At 44.6% G+C, this 24861-nt stretch overlaps 2 protein-coding genes across 2 annotated transcripts in view; one reads left to right on the forward strand and one right to left on the reverse strand.

Annotated features, from left to right (window-relative positions):
• The first annotated feature begins 576 nt into the window (after positions 1–576).
• Positions 577–2761, forward strand: MARVELD3 (MARVEL domain containing 3). Its single transcript, XM_071757061.1, has 4 exons — positions 577–672; positions 1143–1384; positions 1556–1656; positions 1815–2761. Exons 1-4 carry the CDS (start codon positions 577–579, stop codon positions 2423–2425), a joined length of 1050 nt encoding a protein of 349 aa, XP_071613162.1. The 3' UTR covers positions 2426–2761.
• Positions 2762–3681: 920 nt separating this feature from the next.
• PHLPP2 (PH domain and leucine rich repeat protein phosphatase 2) overlaps positions 3682–24861 on the reverse strand; it is a 29034-nt gene continuing 7854 nt past the window's right edge. The window contains exons 5-19 of the mRNA XM_071756506.1: positions 24141–24266; positions 22970–23124; positions 19197–19343; positions 18578–18808; positions 16869–17071; positions 16329–16389; positions 15450–15545; positions 13323–13478; positions 12361–12561; positions 11418–11580; positions 10797–10927; positions 10289–10399; positions 9615–9803; positions 9252–9483; positions 3682–8655 (exon numbers count right to left, since the gene is read on the reverse strand). Of these exons, the coding sequence (XP_071612607.1) occupies positions 7516–8655; positions 9252–9483; positions 9615–9803; positions 10289–10399; positions 10797–10927; positions 11418–11580; positions 12361–12561; positions 13323–13478; positions 15450–15545; positions 16329–16389; positions 16869–17071; positions 18578–18808; positions 19197–19343; positions 22970–23124; positions 24141–24266 (3342 nt within the window). The 3' untranslated portion in view covers positions 3682–7515. The remainder of the gene's footprint in view (positions 8656–9251; positions 9484–9614; positions 9804–10288; positions 10400–10796; positions 10928–11417; positions 11581–12360; positions 12562–13322; positions 13479–15449; positions 15546–16328; positions 16390–16868; positions 17072–18577; positions 18809–19196; positions 19344–22969; positions 23125–24140; positions 24267–24861) is intronic.

The following is a 24861-nucleotide window of genomic DNA, read 5'->3' on the forward strand; positions in this document are numbered from 1 at the left end:
TCAGACACCGTGTCTGAGACCTATTAGTGTAACCCTTTTCCTTTCCCTAGAAGTCTCTGTTTTCCTAAATGCAACAAAAGTATTTCTTTGCAGTGTTAAAGCTTTTCCAGGCAGAGTTTGGTCAAACTCTTGGACAAAAGCATTCACTCTGGATATGGAGTTTTCTATGCTCCCTCTGTGTTTACAGGTTTTCCTGCTCTTTATTTTTTTCCCATGACACACAGCCTTTCCTGAATCATCTCTGCTGTTACCAGCCCTGAGAAATGCTGGCACTTGTGTATGGGTGAGATCTTGGACACTTGCGTTCACTCTAGAAACCAATAAACAAAGGAGCGATTAATCACCTTCTGTGCTGGAAGCTGATGCCTGTGCTCAGCAGCCTCTTGGGACAGAATGGCAGCCAATCTCACAGCAGGGCAGCAGGGCGTTATTGTGCACGGAAATGGGAAAGCCAGTAAAAACTTGACATCAGTCTATCTGAAGTAGCCTACATCAAACAGACAGAAATAGAAGAGATCCATTTGTTTTATGTGTGGATAAACATAGGGTAATGCATCTAAAGAAAATTATGTGAACATGGCCTGCAGCATGCTGAATTGGAACCTGGCAGCTGCACTGCAGGACGCATCCCAAGATATTGATGACTGTTCTCTGGAGACATGGGCTTTGCATGTAAGGGCAGCTGGAGAAGCAACAAAATCTATGCATTGCCAGGAGAAGCACAGGACCAGGCAGAGGCAGTCATTCTGCTGTGCTAGAAAACCCGGGTGCACTCGTGTCTTGAGTGCTGCATGGAGGTCCACTCATTGCATCGCAAGATAGATAATGGGGAGTTAGGGAAGGTCCTGAGAAGGGCAGCTGATACAGCAAAGGGAATGGTGCCACTTCTGTCTGAAGAGAGACAGGACTGGGGTTTACAGAGGTGGGAGGTGGAAGGCAAGCTGAACTCAGAGCATTTTCACCAAAACTCACAGCACGGGTAAAAATGGTGCTTGTCAAAACGAGTCGGTGCTCAGTAGGTACAACCGCATGGTATGGCAGGCGGAAAACGCCGCCAGAAGGGGCCGTGGGACGGGAGCGGGGGCACATCCGTGAGCTGCTGCGTGACCAGGTGCGGAGGGAGCGGCTGACACCTCCCTCAGGCGGGGCCGGAGCCGTTCAGCGCCCTCAGGAGGGCCCCGCCCGGGCTCAGGCGAAGGCGACCGAAGTCATCCCAGCTCGTGGCGCGGACCCGCACCGCGCCGGCACTGGCTCCCAGCCGGGTGTCCCGCGACTCGGCCCGGCCCTCCGCCTCCAGCGCCGGAGGAGTGGGGCCGGGCCAAGCCACGGCGGTGCGGAGCAGTCCCCGCGGCCCGCGGACTGAACGCACCGGGGCGACAGGGCGGTGAGGGGAAGAAGAAGGCGGCCGTGAGGGCCGGAACCCGGGCTCAGCGGGTTGGGGAGGGCTGGTGGCCGGCCGGGGGTGGGGGGGAGCGGGCGGCCGGACGGAGGCGGGATGTAGGGAGGGCAGGGAGCCGGGCGGGCCGCTGCTATCCCCGCTACTGTCTCCCCTCAGCGCCATGTCCGGAGCAGGGCCAGAGGGGCCGCCGCGAAGCCGCGCCGCCGTGCCAGGGCTGCTGGAGTGCTATGGGTGCCAGTACCTGTGCACGGACCGGGGTGAGCGGAGCGGGAGGGGCTGCCGCTCTTGTTGTCCCGCCGGAGCAGGGGAAGCCCAGCCCGGCTTCCCCCAGGGCCGCGGTGAGGCTCTGTCTGTCCGCCGGAACGCTGGGCCCAGACTTCCCGGGCCCGGCCCCACCGTCCGCTTGCCCTTCCAGCTTTCTGCCAGGCGGTGCAAGCGCTGCTCGCTCTCCTGATCCTGGTTTGCGGCTCCGTGTCCTGTGGCTCGACGGGGGGGTACACGCGCCTGCCCGACCTCGGCGGCATCTACTACTACCACTACGGCGGGGCGTACAGCGGCTTCAGCGGGGCGGACGGGGAAAAAGCGCAGCAGCTTGACCAGCGCTTCTACCAGCTAAAGCTGCCGATCGGAAGGGCAGCGGTGGCCGTGGGAGGGTGTCTTCTGGTCTTGTCTGGCGTTCTTGTTTTGGTTGGAATTCTACGGCTACCGTGGCATTTCCCAGCGTGGCTGCTGCTTGAATGCATCCTGGACGTCTTGGTTGCCACTGGCGTGGTGCCTGCTCTGTACTACTTCTTCCATTTTCTGCTGGGTGCTTACAGTTCATCAGTGTGTCAAGAGAGAGAGCAGCTTTATCAAAGCAAAGGCTATCAGGGCTTCAGATGCAGCCTGCATGGGGCAGAGATTGCTGTTGGTCTCTTAGGCTGCATAGCTGCTGTGGCATTCCTGCTTAGTGCAGGCCTAGCTGTCAGGGGGTACAGAATAGTTCACAATCTGAAACAGAAGCCAGTGCAACTATACGAGCTTTAGAATTATTCCTCTGCTTCAGTAATGGTCATAGCTTTTGCCAGCCTCCTCACTTAGAGCAGTACACTTTTCCTTGCTTCTTGGCAGTGAAGTCTAAATATGGGAGCATCAGGCTGATTCTAACTTGTGTGCATTATTGAATTATTAGTGGACACAAAGGCTGATATCCATCCCTGTTTAGTTGATCAGCAAGCTGCCTGCCTTACCTGTACTTGTGCCATCCCCTCTCCCTGTCTTGTTCTCCTCCCGTTGAAAGTACTGTTACTGCATACGTCTGCTGATGAGCAGCTTTCTGAAGCTGAAATTGTCTTTATAAAAGGCATGTGACTGTTCACTGAACCGAGCTCTTAAAAACAAGTGATCAAGGCTTGTGGCTGTGGCAGCTAAATACTGCTTTCTCATAAGTCTCTTGGAACTAACAGGGGGCTTTGAATGTGGCATTTAAGAGCCATCAGAGAATCCTGAAAGAATTTGCAAGATGAATAGGCTCAGCCTTATGTGTGACATAATGCCTTTTCAAACTCTCCAGGAGAGAGCACATTTTTGTACGAAATGGTCTTTTTATATATCACGTATACAACAGTTTTGCTTAAAAAGATGCCCTGAGTTGGGACAATCATCTATAGGCTTTACGAGCTGAAACACATGATTTAGAGATAGATGTGTATTGTTTTCAAAATACACTTTGATGCTGGTTTTGTAGTTACTAAAAGTGTAAAATTTAGATTTCCTATAAAGTTTTAAAAATAACGGGGAAAAGAGAGTAGCACTAGAATCACAAAATCATGCATCAGAATGAAATGTCAGTTCAGAGCAGTGCTTGCTGCCCATATGAAGATGGAACCACCACAGGTCTCACCAGTTCTGCCCATATTAGCTTTGGCTTGGATATATATCTCGTTTCACTGGCACCAGTAACTAAATCCTCACAACTGCCAAAACCATGTAACACTCTCAGAACTAGAGATGTTCTCAGAACTAGAACAAAAACTAAATAGGAACACACCATGTTCTCTGGAATTTGTTGACTTCTCTTCCCTTTTAGCAGCTATATACAATGAGTGTTTCAGTGCAGGGATTTATGCAGACAGTCCACTGTGGTCATATTTCTTTTAGTGCCTCTGTATTTCCTCCAGCTGCAGCTAGGGCTGTAGTGCTGTACAGTGCTTCTTAGAGGAACTATCATAGCTACCCACAGCTATGTTTGACTGGGGTATTGCAAATTTTCCCTCCAGCACAGTAATGGAACCAGGATACAGTTAGATGAAAGTAGAAATCTTTATTGCTAAGTCAGCTGAAAAGTTGATGCAAAAATATTCTTCCCGGACTGCTCTATACATTTGAATGGAATAGTGTTTTCCAGCAATCTTATGTTATTTCCTTTCCAAAGCAATACAAACATAGGCTGCAGTGCTGAAGGTGCATTCATAGGACAACCTACTCCCATACACAATAAAAACAGGATTATAGGTGCATGCTAGAGTGGGATACAGAAAATAGTCTCCTTTTTAAAACAAAAAACATGAAAAAGGATTACTAATAAACACTTGGTGCACTGCTGTATTTCCTTAACATGCGCTGCCTCAAGTTAAAAAAAAGGGTAACAGTTTACATGTGAAAAAAAGAGGAAAAAATACACTTCAGTCTTCAGACAGCAATGGAACAGCAGACGATTGCACAAAACCAAAGAGATGAATGTACTGCCTGAAGACGGCCTTTGGCAAGTGACAGAAAAGCCATCGCCATCCAGAAGGAGTGCAGAAACTCCTGATGTCCAAGGGCCTCAGGTGTGGCTGAATGTTCTGTATACTAGGAGAAGGATTTCACAGCAGCCTGTCACTGTTTCTTCTTGGTACAGGATTTTACCCTCCCATCTAGTTGAGGATTCTGATCATGTTCCAGAAATCTGTGGTGCTACCTCCACCAGGCCTGTTCTGGTGCTGGGAGCAATTTGGAGGTGATCCCGTAATACTGGGGCCCCAACTCCTTGTCAGTGATTATACAGCTCCATGGGTTCCTTTTGCAGAAGCCTTTCTGGACAGGACAGGGCAGATAGGTCACTGTTTTAGAGTGAGACCTAGAGTAGAGAGTACCTGTTGAGGAGCATGCTCATCAGCAGAGCCAGAATTACTGAAGATATGGACAAACTAACTCACCAGCCAAATGTGACTGTGGCCACATGGTCATGGCAGATTTGGCATTGCTCAGCAGGGACAAGAGAGTCTCATCACCCCAAGCTCTTTCCAATAGCAAGTCTGTTACCAAATGGGACATTTATAGTGATGTGTCTCTGTGGAGATGACATATCTGTGCCAGAACCACATTAAAAAATAGGGAAGAGATTGAAGAGAACAAGGGAACTAGGAACACACTTTTCTATCTATCCCCTGCTACAAGCCCTTCACTAGACTTGCCTGTTCATACCTCTTCCACTTAAGAGTAGTGCTCCTAAGGAGTTTGAAATCTAACCTGGTGTTAATAAGTAAGATTAGGAAGACAGAGAAGAAGCTTGCTGCCTCTATGGAAGCAGGAAAACAAAAGGTGGTGGTGGAGGGAAGCACTCAGGCTGTGCTTCCCAGAATAAGACAGATTGTAGTATCACCTTAAGCAGAGATTGCTGTGGGCTCTACCTAGCGTAACAGAACATGCCATGTCCTGCCATAACAATTCACACCCACAGAAAATAGGACCTGTCTGTATTACACTCTCTTTTTGCTTCAAAACCAGAAATGGCACTGCAGAAAAAGGCTAAGTAGGAATTCTTTGCATTCCATTCTGCCACAACCCTGAAGAGCAGCAGCTCAGAAATCTGCATGGTCCTTTGCAGAGCTTTATTTTACTCAGTCCTTCCCCACTGAGCTAGGTATAACTATTCATGACCAACTCCAGATGCAATGCTACTGGTTTGGACTGGCAAGGACATGCTGTATTTTCCACATCAGTGCAAGAAATAGAGACCTTATTTGTAGTAACATCTGCCACTCTCCTAGTGCAAGGTTTGTCACAGTCTTATTCAGAAAGAAAAGTGTTTCTTCATCAGTCCCACACTTAACAGGGGCTGCTTAGCAGGCCTGTCAAGTATCAGAAGGTGTTGGACTGGGCACAGGTATTTAGTAAAATTATCACGAGCGACAGAACTAAGAATTACAGTCAAATACACCGGGATGAGTCTTTTCTGCATACTTACAGGAAGAGAACATGAAAGAGGTTTGGAGGTTTGTTTTTTTATCTCTTCTCCTGTTGTTTCTCTGCCTAAGGGATTCAAATGCTGCTATTTCTATGATTCTAAGAATTAACTTTTCTCTCAATTTCCAAATGAAATAGGCATTTAAACAGACAAAATTTATAAGAATTTAAACTTTGGAAAGAGTTGGTTTGTTTCATGATTACACTGTAACTAGCACAAGATATATCTTAAAATGTTGCATTCTCATATAATAAAACCATTTTTTTCTTAGTAAGAAGAAATTCAAGGTGCTTTGAAATCTCAGTAAAACTAGTAGATTTTGTCAGAAGATCTATATTGACAAAATTCCGCAAGTTGTCTGAACAGTAGTTCCCTCTGAGCAAGGCCAGAATTTGATAAAAAAAATATACAACTCAAGCCTCTTGGAGCTCTTGAGAAGAAATTTTCAAGTTTTCCTCATAAACATAATTAATAAAGGCACTAGCCCACATTACAGTCAGGATTATTGCACCACTGAGACAACTGTCCAGTTCTCTGCCAGCTAAGGAAGACAGATCTGCATGCTATAGGGGAGATGGTCTTTCCACAACCCTCACTCAAGGAGAGGACATAGCCAGCTAGCTTGCACCCTGCACCAAAAATCCTCATGGAAACACAATGTATCTGCTGTGTGCGGACTGGCCAAATCACTGTTATGAGCAGGGCCAATAAAGCTGTTATTAAGGTGAAAACTTCTATTTTTTTCCTTTTGAATTGAAAGCTAAGCAGAAACATGTTTTTACCTTGTTTGTGGCCAAATTGGGCATGTACCATGACACACAGGTTGTTGTGGATCTGGAATGACTCCTGTTTTCAGAGGCAAGCAGAGATGCTGTAGGTGACAGTGCAGAGGTTTGTGCTGGCGAACAGAGCACTGAATGCCTCCCCAGCACCTGATGGGCAGCCTCAGAGCGACACACCACTGCTCACCTCTTGTTTGTACACCAAGTACCTCACATCAACTCCAGGTTTCATGCCATCTCTTCTGGATACAGAAAGTATCTACTGTGAAGCATCTATGATAGAGGTGACCATGTTGCTACTTAGCTCTACACATTACCTAATCAACCAGTCCAGGGCTATCTTTCCTATGCTCCCTGTAAAATGCATTGGTAGGCACCTGCTTATCACTCAGTTGTGTATATTCTCATCCTGCATTGGCTGATCCCATCATAACCCTCACTCTGCCCTACGCCAGTGCTCATCAGAGCACTGGTTCCCTGAGTCCTCCATGGCTCTAACAAAATCCATTGGAAAAAGCCCCACCACACCTGCTGTGGTGTGCTCTCTCCCCTAACCCTAAATAATAAAGTGCTGGGCTAAAGGGGAGCAGAACAGCTTAAGTGCAATCAATAAAAGTGCTTGCAATAATGTAGGAAATCATTCTTGGATCAGCTTCATTGCAGCTGGCTGTACTCTTTCAAGGAATAACAAAGTGAGGTGCTGGGCAGCGGCTGCATCAGAAAATATCTGCAGGACTCTGAATGCTGAACACTGCCTCATCAGCAGCCTCCTCACCCCTCCACCCCCCACATATGCCAGCCCCTTCCCTGCAGAGCTGGCAGAACCTCAGGGTTCAAGGAGTTACAGGCAGGTGTTAGAACACCTCATTCCTAGTGCTGGTACAATTTCCAAACAGACCTTAACACAGAGCTCAGCTGCTGGTCTGAGTGCTCACAGAACAACTGAGCCTCTACAGAGAAAAAGGGACAGCCCAGACCTTAGTATTCCCAATTCTCCTCAACTCCATGAATGAAGCAGCAGATGCCTGTACTACTTGCAGATCGCAGCTCCCCTTGGAGGGCAAGATAGCCCTTATGAGACAGAGTTTCCTGGAACACACCATGTGGGAGCAGTACTTGTAGGGTTACAAAGCTGTGTCAAACTCCTCTGGCAGAGCTGCCTCATGTTCCTCTTTCTTTTCATGATCTGCTCCATTTTCGTGGTGCTGTTTCATTTGTTCCTTCACTTCCTCCTCCAGATCAGGTGGCACCACAAATTGATCCTCTGGCTCCACCTGGGATGGAGCAGCAAAATAGCCCGTCTTCTTCTTGGGTGCCTCTGTGGCTACTTCAATGAGGTTGAGGCTCTCCTCCAAGGGCACTATAGAGCCATTGGAAAGCTTCTTTCCATAGAGACAGCAAGTGGAAAGAGATTTTTGCAGTTCACACTTTTCCTTGACCCCTTTCTGCACGGTGTTGCTGTTTACACTGTTCTGTCTCCGAATGATGAGGACAAGTCCAGAGTCATCCTCTGGCCCTGGAGCAGAGGAACTGCACTCTGCAGCAGGAGGTTCAAACTCCAGGCCCTTTCCTTTACAGCAGTGGATGTCCACCTCTACCTCCACTTTACTGCCATTTGTCATCACACCTTCCACCGGCTGCTCATCATCGCTATCTAAGCCATTGTCAGACTGGTTGCTAGAGAAGGCAGCACTGGAAGGCTGGCGCTGGAAGATACTTGAGGGCGGCATAGGATGTAGGCTGCAACGTCGCTCTTGTCGTGGCAGCAGGCTGCCATCGAGACCAACAGCATTGTGTTCATCAGAGGCAGTAGAGCCCACCTCACTGCTAACCTCGGAAGCAGACAGTTCACTGCTGAACTCTGAAGCAATTCCACTGCTAGATGAAGGTGTTGCTGGCTTGGTGGTGGTGGTACTAAATCCCCCAGGACCTGGCAGAGTAAGGCCATGCATCTCACATGTGCAGCTGTCCTCACTGATGTTCAGACACACCACCATTACACCTACGTTGTCCTGGCAACCATAGCTTTGGGCTAAAGTGCAGAGTTTCTTTGCAGCAGCTAGTGGGTCATGTAGGTGTCGTACAGCTGACACAGCCTCTGTGTAGGAAAGGTGTTCCCAGAGAGCTTTGTTGCCCAGAAGCAGCAGCTCATCTTGTACAGTCAGTGAAATGGAACTGACATGGGGCTTGGGCAGGATCCAAGGATGCAAGTATGTGCAGCCCAGCATCCGAGTACAGCAAGTCACACCATTGACCTTATTGTCCTGCAGACAAGAGAAACAAGGCAGTAGCTCTTTAGATTTGCTCTGAGATCACTGGAGAGCAGTCCTTCCCCTGCCCACATAGTGATCTGAAGCTCTGAGAAATGCCAGTCCACAGCTACAATATAGGAGAAAAGGATCTGGTCATTCACAGTACCTGATCAGTGCTCATCACCCATGCTGGCAATAATACAATTTTATCTCACCAGACTTTCTGTCACATTCTAAAGACCTGTAGCAAACTATAATGTGCAGCTGGACTACCTGCAGCAAATGGATCTAAGGATCTCAGCTTGTGAGTCTTACATGAAACTTGCTTTTTCAGTGAGTGACATTATGACTTTTTACTTTCTCACTGCAAGCCATCCCTAGTATGTTGTACCTGTAGTTCTCAGGCCACTGCAAGTGTTTAAGGAACATGTCATTATGAACAGCTAATCAGCAAGACAAGCAGGGTAGGAAGCAGCAGAAAAAAAATCACTCAAACACCTTCATGCCCATCCTCTCCCATGTAGTATTGTGTAGACAGCAGAGATCATATATTTGTACCAAGCTTTTACAGGAGGGCAGAAACTGAAGTGATCGGGGTCCAAACCAACCTCTGTTATAATGGCTTTCTGCTCCTTGACTCTCTTGGCTTCCTCTGGACATTGTTCAAGGCTGAAGACTTTGGAGAGAGGCAGTGGTTTTCCATTTCGGCACAGAATAGCTTGGCATGTCCCCACATTGGCCACCACCAGAGAAAAGCTGCTGGCTGAATCAGCCACATCGTGACGAATATAGCAAAGGACAGCAGAGGAACCCAGCTTCTGCCCAGCCATGCCCAGCTTCCTGTTGAAGAAGGTGTAGAAAGGCTCCAGACTCCAGTGACAGGCATTCTGGAGGGCTGCCTCACCCTGCCTAACACATTAAGTGATATACCTATGCAGGTCCCACCAGGACCAGGTTGCTCACTGTCCTACCTGTGGGAGACCAAGAAGGTGTTGGACATGAACATGGTGTCTGACTGCTGTACCTCCTCCAGCAGCACATCAGCCATAGTGCACTGCAGCAAGCGTGGCAGCTCCTCATTCTTGTCACCATCAAACATGCCATACACAGCCTCCACCCCCTCTGCAAAGCTCCCCAGTGCCAGGGATGACACACACAGCCTGTAAGAAAAGCACACAGGACAAGTTAATACACCTCAAAAGAGTGTACAGTATACAGTCCCTCCCAGTCACAGCCATCAGGCACCTTGCTGTGAGTGCTATTGTCACGGAGCAGCAAAGCTGCTGCCCCAACATTCATGGCTTCATGAGATGTACAGCTGCAGTTTATTGTTGGAACTTCCAAACCTTCATTGACCATACTCAGGTGAGGGCAATGGGCATAGCTGGCAAGAGGAAATGCATCTCCACCAGGGTGGGAAGCAAAGTACAAGCCTCTGAGGATAAGTGTGAAAACTGAGGGAAAGGACAATGCAGAGGCTGGAGGTACCATCCCTTAGCCATCCCCAACCCTTAGGGTTAGGGAGATCTGGAGAGTCACAGATGAACTCTTGAGCAAAGCAAGCCTGTCTGAGTGTTTCGCAGTGCACTCCAGCTAGCACCCTGAGAAGACAAAGTGTTAGCATCCAGCAGACCACAATACTCACTTATTTCTTTGGCCTGCCATCTCAGCTGCTCCATGACTCCAGAAGGCTGAATTCAGTGCTGAGTCTGCTGTGAGGGATGGCTTAGCATCAATCTTCAGTGTGGTAATGTGACTACAGAGAGAGAAGAATGGAAGTAATTCTCTCCTAGACCACTCTCAACAGCTTGTGGCCAAAGGACCTTGTTCAGCCTAGAGTTTTAGACAGCAGCCTGTGGGAAGAATTGCATCAAGTAGAGGAGTTTAAGGTCTTGGCCTTCTGGAGATAGCTGGCTGCATACTGCCAGAGACAACTGGGAGAACTTCATCCCACCTGAGAAATTGTTTGCTTGTTCTCATGATCTGCACCCAGACTTTTCTCTTCCTACAAGACAGAAGCTTCAGCTGCCTCAGGTAGGGAACACTGTAACATTATGAAGTATCATACACACTATACTGTCCCATTTCTCTTCCTTGGAAGGGTTACCCGCCCTCGTGCAGGTCACTACTGGGTTGGCATCTCCATGGCTCACCTGAAGATGTCCAGCATCTTGTGTTCTAGCACCAGGTTTGTGTTTCCACTTAGGTCCAGCTCTTGCAAGGCACCTGGCAATGCCTCAGGGATTAGGATTTCAGTTAACTCATTGCAGCTCAAGTCCACAAACTGTAGTATCAAAAAAAACCCACAATGACAAAGCCAATTACTCTCTGTTCTCTCATGTGATTTGTTCCTCCAGTGCTCGTTCCAAACATCCCACTGACCCCAGTACTGATTGTATCCCACAAACAGGTCATGAAAATAGTCAGCAAATAGTTACAACTTGCAGTAGCCAGGACTCCAGTGCTGAAGAATAGGTCATGCTAAAGGTAGCAGAATGCCTACATCTAACAAACCTGCCTAGCTACAGAACATGCCCTACTGTCTCATGGTAAACCAGAAATACAGCAAGTCAGAGACAGATCGTAAAGAGGAATGAGACAAGAGCCATCTTTGACCAGCTCTGAAAGGTGGATCTAGAATGCATATTCTGTGCCCTCTTCTCAGACTGATCACGCAAAATGCTGGGATCTCCAGTTCCTCCCCTAGCAGTTACTTCTTCATTCTCCAACCCAAACTTTCCCCTGATATCTTTTCACCTTCTCTGTAAGAATACCTGAATACGGGGCAAATGCAGGATCTCTGGAAAGATGCTAATTTCATTAGAGTGTGCAATAAGTGTATGAAGTAGCTTGCAGTTTGCCACTGTTGTGGGAATTGTTTTCAGTTTGTTGCCACTCAGATTCAGCTCTTCCAAGTGCTCCAGCTTACTGAGTTTGCTGAAAGGCAAACAAAAGAATACAGTATCTTACAGGCAAGAACTTATCTCTTTCTGAATCCAGGCACAGGTATCCACACATGCTTTTGAGCTACATTTCTGATTTACCAATAGGCCACCAAAAGTCCTAAAAAATGCTCTAACAAGAGCTCAGGGTCCCCAGGATGCCCTGGATTTGTGCAACACACGGAACCTTTCACCCCTGACTTCTTAAGTACTAAAGCAGAAGATTGTACAGTCTTAATTTTAAAAACTGGCAAAACAAGCATGCTAAGCTGTGCCAGTGTACTTTGTAGTAATAAACAGATTAACATGAAAGTGATTGTTCAGCCTGACTAGTAACAGAAAGAATCTTGGACAGATGCCATCAATATTGAACTATGCTGGCATAATTAATATTAAAAAACTTGGATTTTTTGTGCTAATGTAACAGAATTTGCTGGGTTTAATGAGACTGCAAATTAAGCTGACACAGAAGTCTACCACGATAGCAGGAGCTCTCTACTGTAACCTGAAGAGAATATATTTGATAACCCAAAACAGGATTGCTTCCATCCCCAAACATCCACCACCACGAGGAGGACAGGAACAACTGCAGCGAACAACCGTGCCAATCCCCTTGAACATGCTGCTTTTCAGCGTGTGTGTAGGAGTGGCAGACTTCTGTCACCTAGTCACAGGGACAGCCTCTTGCTTTGACATTGATTCACATACAGTCACAGCAAGGCAGGAGACATCCTCTTAGTGAGCACTGTCTCACCCAGCAGTATTATTTATTTACCTTGCAGGGAAAGTCTGTAGGTTGTTGTTTGCCAGATGTAGGATCCGTAGGCTTGGGTGTCCCACCAGGACAGGGATGCATTCATCTGTGAGGTTATTATTGGTCAAGTAAAGTAGCTGCAGCATGCTCAGACTCTCCTCCCCTGTACATGCAGAGGGCAAGGACTCCAGGCTGTTTGCAGATGCATTCAGGTACCTGAGGCTAACCAAAGCAAGCGCAAAAATCAGACTTCAGATCATCATTAACAACAGGAAAAGAAGCTATACAAATGCCAGTGTGGATGGAGCAACAGCATTAGACAGGAGGCCAGACAACACATCATAACATCCCTGCTCACATTAAAATTTTTGAGTCTACTAATGACTTACTAGCTGCATAGCACTGGGGATGCCCACATCATTTTACAGTAAAAAGAGACCACTGAAGGTCACAGCCTATGGAGGGGCTGAGTAATTCTGATGGAAGTCGACTACATAAGCCGTTACTTGGACTCTTTAAAGGAAGGATTGGCTGGTGTCTAAACACACAGTTATGAAGGGTTGATTATTTGTAAGAGTGCCTCTCACTGTTCTCCCATGACCTGATATACTTTTTGTTGTAATATTTGGAAATCTGTATGACTTCTTTCCTTTGTGCCTGAATTTATGCACTACTTTTAAAGATAAAGGTCTTCAGGCAGTAAAACAATCTTTTAAACAGTTGCAACTGATGCTAATTGTTCAGTTGGCTGTAGGGCTAGGTAAGCCTCTGTTTTCTGGTAACTAAAGAGTAACACAGACTGCTTCCCTCAAATCAGCTTGATAACTTCCTTCAAGGCACCTGAATTGCTTCCCCATAAAGCGCACACCTCACTATCTCCTCTTCAGATGGCACCTTGCATGGACACTCACACAGATGCCACTATCAGTCTTTACAGCTCCAAAGGTTAATGCAGACAAAAGATGCTCCGTATTGCCACTCACTTCAGAGCCTTGACAAAGAGCATCTCTGGGAGTTTAGTCAACAGGTTGTGCTGAATATCCAGCACCTCCAGTGGAATGTGTTCAAGCAGAGGTGGAAGGCTCTGCAGGCGGTTGTGCCCGGTCATCAGCTTCCGAAGGCTCAAGCTGCTGAGGATCCTGGAAAGACACAGGATTTTCTGTATCAGCACAATTCCCCCCTCTTCACATCCAGAAAGGGTAGTATTTAACCTGTTATAGTTTGACTGTACAGCAGAGAAATAGTAAAAGACATTGATCCATAACGCATGACTAGTGACAAAGCAGGAGAACACACATGGGAAGGTGCCTCAGCCACTCAGAATGCCTGTCAGTGCAGCTACATTTCACCCTAGGCCAGTGCAGGTCAGTAACCTATAACACTGTCTGTGTGCACTGCCTAGCATCCTCTCAGGCAGACAAAAAACAGCAATCACAAAGGATGGATTTAAATGCCTCGTATGCAGAAATAGGTGCTACCACTTAGCCAACTTAAATTCAGAGATTTAACAGGCTGCTTAGTGCTCCTGTGTTACTGCTGAGGATGTTGCTGCATTCTCCAGAACTGGGAGTTTACTGAAGGAAAAGACCTCTATTCCCACGAACTGCAGAGAATTTCTTGCAGAAATTTTGAGAAAGAGTTTCTGAACACACCTGGGCATAGCCTAGAGCCATTCTGCCCATTTGGGTAAGGTGGTAATTTGAGACCATCTTCTGAGCACCCTGTACAGAACAGCTTCGAAGCATGAAATGCAAAAGCTGCATTAGTGCACTGCTCCACATGGGTTGGTTAATTCAGTTTCTTTATGTATGGTGTGGCTTCTCAAAGCTGATAGTACTGGGGCAAAAAACCCCAAACATTCAAGAGCACCTATTTCCTTATTCAAGCTGACTCATCCAGAGCTGTCTCGGGTATCTCCACTCAACACTGTCACAGCACCACTTTGATACTTTTTTGTTCTCAGATAACTAAGTGTAAAAGACAACTTCATGGTGAACTATATCCCCCTGGGCAAGGCACTTTAAGCTTTAGTCTGCTGGACTAACCTGATCAGTGAAATTCACCATTGGTGAAGTTCTATCTGTACAGAAGATATAGTGTTGGTGACAAACATATAGTGGAAGAGATCCCTGAGATGTATACAGTAAATTCCAGCACTTAAGAATTTTTAAAAATAATTCAATTTCTTTTTAGAATATGTATTTCTGTGCCTGAATTCTGCAGGTTCTCATTGCATAACATACATAGTATTTGGTCTTTTTCATCCATTGGCATGGCTAAAATTCTTTTGTAAGTTCTCATTATCACATTCTTGTTGTATCTTCTTCCTGCTTTTGGTGTATATAGTCTTTGTCTCTGACATTATTTGATTATCACTGCTAAGATCACTTCCTGTGCCCGCTGCTTTAACTGCTTTCACCAGCTCTCTGCATTTCTCCATTGTGATCCACCCCTGCCTTCAATTTCCATACAGCTTGCCCTAGATGTTGTCTCTCATTAGTCACAATTACCCCCACCAAATACATTTGTTAGTCTAGGAACATCTGTGCTTTGCTTCTTCACATGATAATCCTGGTACCTAGCAGAAGTCATAAATATCAGCAAACTGTATTAGTCATTGACTCCCCTTTACCACATTTCTGTGGTAAATGAAAAGGAAATGGGGAGAAGGGAGTTGTCTAATGATGTGCTGAGAAAGCTACCTTTGAGATCAGCTGTATTGTATCTCTGTGACATCTCCCAGTGAACATTAACAGATGAAACCTCTGCAGGGCAACGCAAAGCATAACAGGGCTTAACCTATGAGCTGTGTTCACAGGCTCTATGATAACACAAACAAATCAGAGCAGTGTGTTCCACTTCAGGTGCAAACAGCTATGGTAGAAGCCAGAAGGACAGGATGAAATTACCTCTCCCTTGTTATTCAAGAAGCCTATTTGGAAATCAGACCTTTCCAACATTTGAATAGAGTATTTCTGACAGTGCACAGAGAAAGCAAGTAGATTGTATCTCTGCACAAAGAATAAAGCAACTGAAATAGCACTGCTTCTCCCTCATCGCTCAGCTTACCATAGAGGAAAGCTCAGTTCTGTATAAGAAGGTTTGCTGACCTTGATGGAAGTTCCACAAGGAGGTTGTAGCTCACATCCAAAACTTCCAGTTTCTTTGCTTCACAGGCCCACTCAGGGACATACTGCAGTTGATTGCTAGAAAAGAAGGGGGTAAAAGCTAGACATTGGCACTCTGTATGCAACACACCCTTTCTGAATGCTGCATGACATTACTGACAGCCAAACCAAAGACAAAGACAACAGACAGAAAATGAACTCCAGTATCATGTGGAATTTACCTCATGGCAGATTGAGCTGGTGCATGATTGGTAGGCAATGCTGATGCAAGCCTCTGATCATCAGGATTTTTGTTTACAGTGCTGACAGCAGCAGAACAGGCCACCCTACGCTATCCTGCTATTGTGCTTCAACCCAGAACTGAAGCAAAAGGTGATCAGGTCCTCTGGACACCCTATCTTACAGGTCTCACAACACTGCTCTAAGGGCAGGTGTAGGCAATGAAGCCAAAAGCAGATCACTGGCAGCTACTCTCAAAGTTTATGACACAGACTCTAACCATCCAACCCAGAAAGCTGCCACAAGTTCAGTGGTCCCTGCCTGGCCTTTTTTGCTGATTACAGCCTACAGCTGAAGGACAGCCAGTACCCTAGAGAGGTCACACTTGTTTAGAGAAGATTCTAGTCTGGGAAACTTTAATCATTCTTCAGTGCTGGGCTTTTCAGCCCTATTGTGCAGATGGAGAGCCTTCTCTCAATTGCTCTCAGCTCTTTCAAAAGTTTAAAAGCTCCAAAACATTTCTGAAAAAAACCCCAGCTATTGTGTCTAGATACTTGCTTTATATTCAACTACAAAAGAGGAATTTTTAAAAAGCTAAAAGCTAAAGTGTTTTCAAAACATACCTAAAGACCACCTACTTACTGAGAGAGTTTTAGACATGTCAGGTGACCAGGAACAGGATAAATATTGACAGCTGTCAGACCTGATAGAGTAAAGCAAATAATTATAATTACAGAGCTTTAGAGGGAAGAACAGCACAGATAATCAGACAGACTAGCTATTAAACAAGATTCAGTCTTTATGGACTATCAAGGTTTTTACTCATTCTTCCCAGTACAGAGTTCACACTTCATACATCTGCCACATGCCACTCCAGCTTCTCACTGTCCCATTTCTCTTCTTGCCACATGGGGCACAGGGAGAACTTGTGCTTTTATTTGTGGACTCCCAAACAGATCTCACTGGAAGATGAATTCCTTGGGCAGTAACTAAACACCACAACCTTCCTATGTTACACAGCCTGTGCACATGCACTTGTAATCCCCAGCAGCTGACCCCAGAAGACCCATCACATACTGTCTCACTACTGTAACACCAGTGTGTGTGTGAGTGCAAAGGGCTGTTTCCTTTGTCCCCAGGGCTTCAAAGAAGGCGGAAGTTGTGTAAGGGAAAGAAACGTACAGTTGCTGTTGGCATAGAGGGCCCGAAGAGAGAAGCCACTCAACGTCAACTCTGTCAGCTTATTCCGCTCACAGTGCAGCTGCTCCAGGCTACCCAACGAGCTCAGATCCAGATCTGTCATCTGATTGTCTCGTAAGTCCATGTAAGTCACAGATTTGTTCCCTTCCAGAGTGTCAGCTGATGCTCTCTTCAGGTTGTTCAGCCTAAACACTCAGAGATAAGAATTACAAAGTCAGAAAGTAGGACATGGGTAAGAAGAGAGGAGAAAGAAGAAGAAAGGAAGAATTCTGGTGATTGCTAATGCCAGAGGTGAGCACAGTGAAATGTGTGAGAAACAATGGTGGATTTCAGGCAGCGATACAAAGAAAAGCATTTCCTCTGTGTACACTGCTATGTGAAACCATCTTACTCATTCCCTGGTATTTAAGAGATTCTGAAGACCAGCCTAGAAATCATGAGCAGGCCAAGAGAAACCTACTGTCCTGGTTTGGGCCAGGATAAAGGTGATTTTCTGTCTTGTACTTTTGCTTTCAGCTAAGTCTCTTGTAAGTAGTTGCACTTGCTGAAATTAACAGCAAGTTTCTCAGACAGTGTCTGCTCCTAGGACTGATAACACTCAATGTTTATAGTTACTGCCAGAGACTGGTGTGCAGAACCAAGGACACTGCTCAGCTCTGAGGAACATTTTACCCTCCAGAAGGAATAAAGAGGTCCCACCTGCAGTCCTCCTTTGGGGAGGAACAGACAAGACAGATGCCAGAACTGACCAAACAGAGTATTGCATCCCATACACGTCATACTCAGTATAAATTTGAGGGATCACAAGAGCTTCCAGCTTCCAGCTTCCTGCTTCCCTTTCTTCACCCGTTCCCTGTTTCCTTCAGCATCCTGGGAGGATTCCGTCTGTTTGTCTGCCTGTGGTCCTGATCCATGCCAGCCCATATCTGTGTGTTCTTGCCTCCAGTTCCCGACTGCTACTGACCCCAGGAGTCCAGCCTGGACTTTCCCAGGGCTGCCCTCGGTGGTGACGTGAGAATTATTGGGGGAAGAGGGGGGAAGGAATATGGTATCAATTTTCCTGTATATTTGTATATTTGTATATATTTAGTAATTTTTCCTATTTATCATTACTGTTTCATTAAAGTTGTGTAGTTTAGTTTCCAACCCGTAAGTCTCTCTCCCTTATTCTCTCTCCTTTATCAGGGAGGAGAGAGAGATTAATAGAGAGCATGTTACTCGGTTTAATTGCCAGGCCAGTGTTAACCATGACACCTACTTTGTATTGACAAAGGAAGCTAATGCAAGACTAGGTACTAGACTGCCTTGCCACAAAAAGTTCTTTGTCTCTTTGAGAGCTTTGCATTTGGCAGCCTGAAGAATCAGGATCACATCTCAGGGGGAGGAGGAGAAGGCAGAACAGGCTGGGAGGGATGAAAGATCTGCCAAAGCTCATGGTTACAGCATCAAAAAAGGAAACTAGAGGACTGAGACCCATATTCAGTGGCTTCAGTTAACCTTGTTTCTCTAAGTGAATTCTGCACACCCTCAGAAACAGAACTCCCTAAAAGCTACATCAGTACAGAATCAACAAGAGGAAAAAAAAATACACCCGGTTTACTGCAGAATGTACCAGAAGTTACACAGCTCCTCTACTGTAAATGGAAAGCAGCAATCTGGTTTATAGACATATGCAAGTTCCCCCCCCTTACCTCAGGTCCACACTTTTGATGTGACTCATACGGTTCAGCACTGCAAGGTCCAAGGTCTCCAGCAAGTTGCCTGCTAGGGCTAATTTGTCTAATAGGACAAGTTTCTCACAAATTGCTGGCAATTCACTGAAGTTATTGAAGGAAAGCCCAAGACAACTGAGCTGTCGCAGACTTCCCAGTTCTTCTGGTAAGGACGTGAGGAAATTCCCATCAAGCCAGAAGGTTTGGAGACTGCAGGAGTAAAAAGGGAAAGAAGATAATTCATCAAAAATCAGTGGACATCACATTTAGAATTTGCAGTGAATTTCCTCGTATAGCTAGCTGGTCTGTTTGGTTATTTTTTAAAGGCACCTAATAGTTTATTTTATTCTTATACACATAAAATTACTGGAGCACTTTTATTACACGTAACAGGCTTGGAAAAGTATTTCCATGTTAAAATCTTCTTTCTACCAAAAAAGCAAAAAATTCTGTAGGAACATATCAAAACATACTAGTGCTGACAAAAATTACTAGACTTCTGTGAGAAGTTACCGCAGAAAAGTTTTATACAACAAATTAAAACTTCAGCTGAAGCACCAAGGATATTTATGACCACAGATGAAAAGAATATACTTACTTCAGCAGTTTCCCAATCTGGCTTGGCAAGTGATGAAGTCCATTACAGGAAATATTAAGCTCTGTCAGAGTAGAGATCTCACACAATGACACAGGGAACTCTCCCAGTCTGTTACGAGACAGGTTCAGGCTCTTCAACTGAGAAAACCTATTGGTAAGAACATAAATTACATCACAAACCTCTGTGGTCTCAAAGCAAAACCATACAAAAGCAGTCATAAAGAATTTTTAAGTCTTTGTACACTGGTGATATAGCTAGCTAACTCATTATGGAAGTTTCTGCAAAAATTTTAAGTTGATGATATTTTGTATCTGTGGTAATGCTGGAAGTGATCAAATATTATGGCTTTACAGAAGAAACCGGTAACAACCTTCTACCCTGATTCCTGACAGGCTTCATCCTAGTGACAGTTACTAAGTAAAAGTACTCAGTTCAAAAGAATTACCTTCAAAGAATTACATAGAGTAACAGTCCACAATTATGCAGCCTCGAAAAACAGGAGCTGAAAACATTAAATGGAACTATTCTGAGAATAAAACAGAAGAGGGGGAAACCCTTTTCTAGCTAGGCATAACAGAACGCCCAGCAGAGCTGCAAAAGGGATATCCAGGGAAGTGCTGCCTTCACACCAGGAAGCCCCAAGACCTGCACCCAGAGGTCCTTGGAAGAGATTCCATGTCTAAAGGTGCCACTTGCTTGGCAGACTGTACCACAGGCACAGCCAGCAAGCATTGCCACAGCCCTCGTGGTCACTAAGGTACCACCTGTGCTCCTGTGCTGAGCAGATGGCTGCCTTTTCCAGATCCTTCTATGACTGCAGTAGGTCCAAATAGAGAAAAGAAATTCAGCAGAGTCTGGGGTAATCTGCAAGAGGATCTTCTCAAATTGTTCCTAACTCTTTTTATATGAAAAAAAAAAAAAAAAAGTTTTTTTCTCCAATTAACCACCTTCCCTTCCCAAACTAGAACCATCAGAAACTAATTTAGTGGGGAAATCAATGTCATACTTTCATGAGAAAATTGGGAATCTGACACGCTGTACAAGTATTTCTTGGACACATATAGTTCCTTCATCTCCCCCATCTACCATATTTTTACTAGGTAATGGTGAGCAGCTCTTATTTTGAAGCAAATGTTTTAACACTGGTAACAAAATCAAGGTTAATTAGCTCAAGGGAGAATATTACTACTATTACTACTAGCTTGAGATGTCTTAAAGTAGAAAGCTGAAAGGCTTTGAAATGTTTTCTTCTTTGTAACAACTCCTTTTTCAGATTCAGAACACATGGAATTATCTATGTAAGAACTATGGATTATACTTCTCCATTTTTCTTCTTCAGGGGGTGTGTTGCTGCTTTTAAAAGAGGAGCTTATCTGAAACTTGAACATGGGTTGTTTGCTTTGAGAAAGTGCCATGCCATATAAACAGGGGCACAGGCATTCCATGTTTGCTGCAGCCACAGACTCTCCTGTAATGCAACTGAAAGCCAAAGAGAACGATGCTTTATTGGTAATTGCTTTCCTTAAGGGAATGTATTGTACGATGCAAAGCCCTAAAAATGATAGAAAAATCAGAAACTTGCACACACAACTTCATACCAATAAAGGAAAAGATGGAAACAAAGAGTAAAGCTGTAGATTTGAGCTTTCTCATTACCTGATTCAACTTTAGCACAGATTTAGTAAAGATCACAGTTCTCAGGTTATAGAATGATTTTTTCAGAAATGGAATGGAATGCATATCCAGCTCTCATTCAAGTTGTATAGATGAACTCATTGGGAATAAGGGTTCTGAAATTGTTATGACTGCTTAAGTTTTGTCTGTGCTCTCACAGGGAACACTGAAATCATAACACTGAGGTATGGAAAAACAGCAGCTAACCTCAGTGGGATGACCATCCTCTGTTCAGCAGCCCAAACTGGTGCTGGCCTGAAATATTTCCAGTCTAACAGAAAATCCTGCTCTGCTACCAAAGCATCCCAGTACAACTCTGTATCAACCAGCTCAAATGGTGACAAGAGACATGCACATGTGTACATGTGCGCACACACACACTTATCAATGAACATCAGACTTGATAATGTTTTGCAAAAGAGAGAGGTACATGAAAGGCAGTATGCAACATATAAAATAAGCTAGGAGACAAAAGGAAACAGGTGGTGTTCTCAGTGTCCTTTGCTTAACATTTTCCTTTTAGTTAATTATTTTTGTTCAGTTATTACAGTTATAGCTAATTAGACTGCTAGAGTTTCCAAGATTTCCTCAGAGGAACAGATATACTAATTACAAAAAATTCTGCTGTTTGGAATAATTTATCTCTAGGCACTGATAACAGCTACTGTAAGTGAGAAAAGATTCTTAATTTAGGGCTGTGACATGATAAACACCCTAAAAACTTCAAAGAAAGTCTTTTCAAAAGGCAGTAAGGAGCCTTATGTGGCCTACCTAATGCTACCTGTTTATTCAAGACTGTGTGAAGTGAGGGCTTCTTTTATGACTTTTGTTTGAGGATTTCAGCTTCGTCAGGCATAGTCACTGCCACAAAGAGTTGAGTTTCTGACATGTCATATCTCCTGTTGACTACATGCAAAGGCAAAAGAAATTTCAAGCCCCTTTGCTGATCCTGTGAACCAAGGATACCGCATTTTAGAAAATAAAGTTCTAGTACGGTTTTACACATCACAATATACTTGAAGAGAGAAGAAGAAAGAAAAATCTTGAATTATTTTAAGACGCTTTTCCAATAGCATAATCTATTAGAATCCAGCAGTTAGAAAACATTTAAACAAAGAATTGAATCAAAGCCTAACTAGGATATAGCTCTCAGTGAATGTGCAAGAAGTTCCCATAGGTAAACAATCTTTTTTGCCCCTGCATAACCTCACAGATAACCTAGGTATCTCATTACTCTGTAGGAAGAAAAATGAAGTAACCTGGTAATAGGCTCCTGGAGATAAACAAAACAAAATAAGCATAAAAAAACCTCAAACCAAAACAAAACCCTGCAGTTTTGCAAAGTTTCCCCAGGTACATTTTTCTTAAGACACAATGTGTTCTAAACACAGAGTCATTTGACATTACCACAGGCTTCTTAGCAGCTTTTGAAGTTCATAGAATGACTCCTTGAATGTTTTTTTAGTGTTGCTAAGGTAGGTATCAACAGACTAATCTTCCTCTAGATTTTTATGGTTTTCAGGAATTAACTCAAAAATATTTGTGTAAGACTCCTTCACTTATCCAAGAAGACTACATCATGTTTCCATACCATCACACAACTGTTACTCTCTTAAAAGCAGACAATTACAAGTTCCCAAAGCAAACCTGGAGTCTCACAGGCCCTCTGCCAATTCTGAGTGCACATTAAGACAAAACAGGCTTTTTCAGATGTGCACTTCTTCCTACAAACACTTATCCACAACAGCATTATGCTTTCCCTCATCTTTTATTTTATATCCCAAAATGTTATCTGTTTAGCAAGCAGCCTTCTATTGCAGCTGCACCTTGTCCAGACAAATGGCATATCACTCCACAAAGCTCAGATCACACTAAACACAAAAAATCTGTGGAAGGGAGTTAATGAATACAGTAAATCACTGGAAGCTTATGCCTGCCATGCTGTTCAGTTTTGCTTCCTAGCCCCTTGACTTGTTAGGGCTTCCTGAAGATCAATCTTTTCAACATCCTTGAGGATGGGCAATACACTCTGTCCTTTCCATCCCTGGATGCACATGTCAAGAACTCCAAATGTAGAAAAAAAATAATTATTCACAGACCTGTAAAGAGAGTCAAGACTCCCTGCTCCACTTGATCTCATGAAATTGTGTCGTAGGTTGAGGTAGATGATGTCTTGACTGTAGAAGAGGTGCTCTGGTAGTTCCTCAAGGCTGTAGCATGAAAGATCAACCATACTAAGTCGCATTGACACAACCTGAAAAGGAGTAGGAAGAGCTGCAGCTGTGCAACAATTTTTCTCTGGAAGGCTAATGTAGGGCCAATGAACGCAAGTAGTAAAAAATCTGCAAGAACATGAAAAAAACTCCATGTACCCATCAGGTAGAGTCCATGCAGGAAACTGAGTTCACTAAGTGTGAGTTTAGGCCATTTGCAAGCCTCCTGACAAGGATGTGTATCTGGATACCAACTAGCACACACAAGAAGCCCTGCTCTGTATGTGCAATGGGTGCTGCCTGAAAGCTTGCCCTGAAAGAGCCAACCAAATGGGGAAAATGTCTTTGGCTGAGGAAACTTTATTTGTTATCTTATTCAGGATATAATATTGGAAATACAACCTGTCATGATGAAAAGGCTTCATAAATAATGGTTTTGCAACATTTCATAAGGTCTTCGCAAATATTAGATCTCCTTCCGTTAAGTACACTTTGTTTTGAGGTCTTTGGTGCTTCATTTCAGATTTTAAGACCTGCTTTACCCTGAACTCATTTCATATTTCATAATATTACACATGTGTGGCTCAGCGCTAAGCTACAGCCATCTAATTCTACTTTAATGTGGAATAAGGATGCAGCTCTGAGCAAACTGCACTTCCATTGCTGACCTATGATCTGTGTTAATTCAAACCTGTCAGAGCAGCCCCACGCCAGCCCAGCCCACAGTTCAATATGGCAATAGGCCAATTTATTGGTTTCTAGAGCTGCAAAGTCAGCCAGTCTCTGGGGTTTGTTCTACCGACTTGTGAGTAGTTACTATCAATAGGTCCAGTGGGGGTGAAAAAAAATGCAGATATGCTGCTCAAAACTGTGGCACAGTCAGAGAAAAAAAGAGCTGAAAGAAAATCTCCATAGTGCTGGTCATGAAAGAAATTAAGAAAGCTGGAAAGTGTCTTGGGTACTTTCTTCAGCATCCTAGCTTCATCTCTGCCTGCATCAGAAAACCTTTCCTACCCCTGTACCCACCACCTGAATGACTGCAGCTCCAGGGCCTCACCGTGGACGCCTGTCGGTGCCACCGCTGACACTCAGCCAGTGTTTCAAAGGAAACGTGGTATGTTTGAGCTTGTGCTCCTGCAGATGTGAAAGCAAGTGTGTACTGCCGACGTTTCATCTCTTCCACCTGCAAAGGCAGAATTGAAAACAGTTTACCTAAATTCCAGCAATTACAATGGATCTGAAAAGTATCACTGACCACCAGGAACTACATTTTGCTGAAAACACAGCCATAAAGTTATTGGATAGAAATACAGAAGTGAGCCATAGAATGGTTTGAGTTGGAAGGGACCTTTCCAAAGCCACTTAATGCAACGCCCCTGCAGCAAGTGGGGACATCTTCAACTAGGCTGTTCAGAGCCCTGTCAAACCTGACCTTGAATGTTTCCAGGAGTGGGGTATCTACCACCCTTCCGGGCAACCTGGGCCAGTGCTTCACTACCTTCCATGTAACAAAATTCTTCCTTTTATCTAGTCTAGATCTACCATCTTTTGCTTTTAAACTGTTGCTCCTTGTCTTATTGCAACAGGCCCTACAAAAAAGCCTGTCCATATCTTTCTTGTAAGCCCCCTTTAAGTACTGAAAGTCCAAATCCTTCTTATTGTCTTTCCGCTGAAGAAGATCCAAGAAGCAGTAGTTTCCAGAATGTCCTTTCACAATGCTGGCTACTGACATGAAAGCAGAACTCATGACTCTTTGGTTAATTAGCCTTAGGACTACT

The sequence above is a fragment of the Heliangelus exortis genome, chromosome 13 (assembly GCF_036169615.1).
Source record: "Heliangelus exortis chromosome 13, bHelExo1.hap1, whole genome shotgun sequence".
Lineage (NCBI taxonomy): Eukaryota > Metazoa > Chordata > Aves > Apodiformes > Trochilidae > Heliangelus > Heliangelus exortis.

What these genes read in the sequence shown, in the direction of transcription:
- MARVELD3 (XM_071757061.1), top strand. Translation starts at nt 577, where the DNA reads ATGGCCTGCAGCATGCTGAATTGGAACCTGGCAGCTGCACTGCAGGAC. An exon ending in CGCACCGGGGCGACAGGGCG is followed by an intron (nt 1,385 to 1,555) that starts GTGAGGGGAAGA and finishes GTCTCCCCTCAG; the next exon opens with CGCCATGTCCGGAGCAGGGC. An exon ending in GTACCTGTGCACGGACCGGG is followed by an intron (nt 1,657 to 1,814) that starts GTGAGCGGAGCG and finishes TTGCCCTTCCAG; the next exon opens with CTTTCTGCCAGGCGGTGCAA.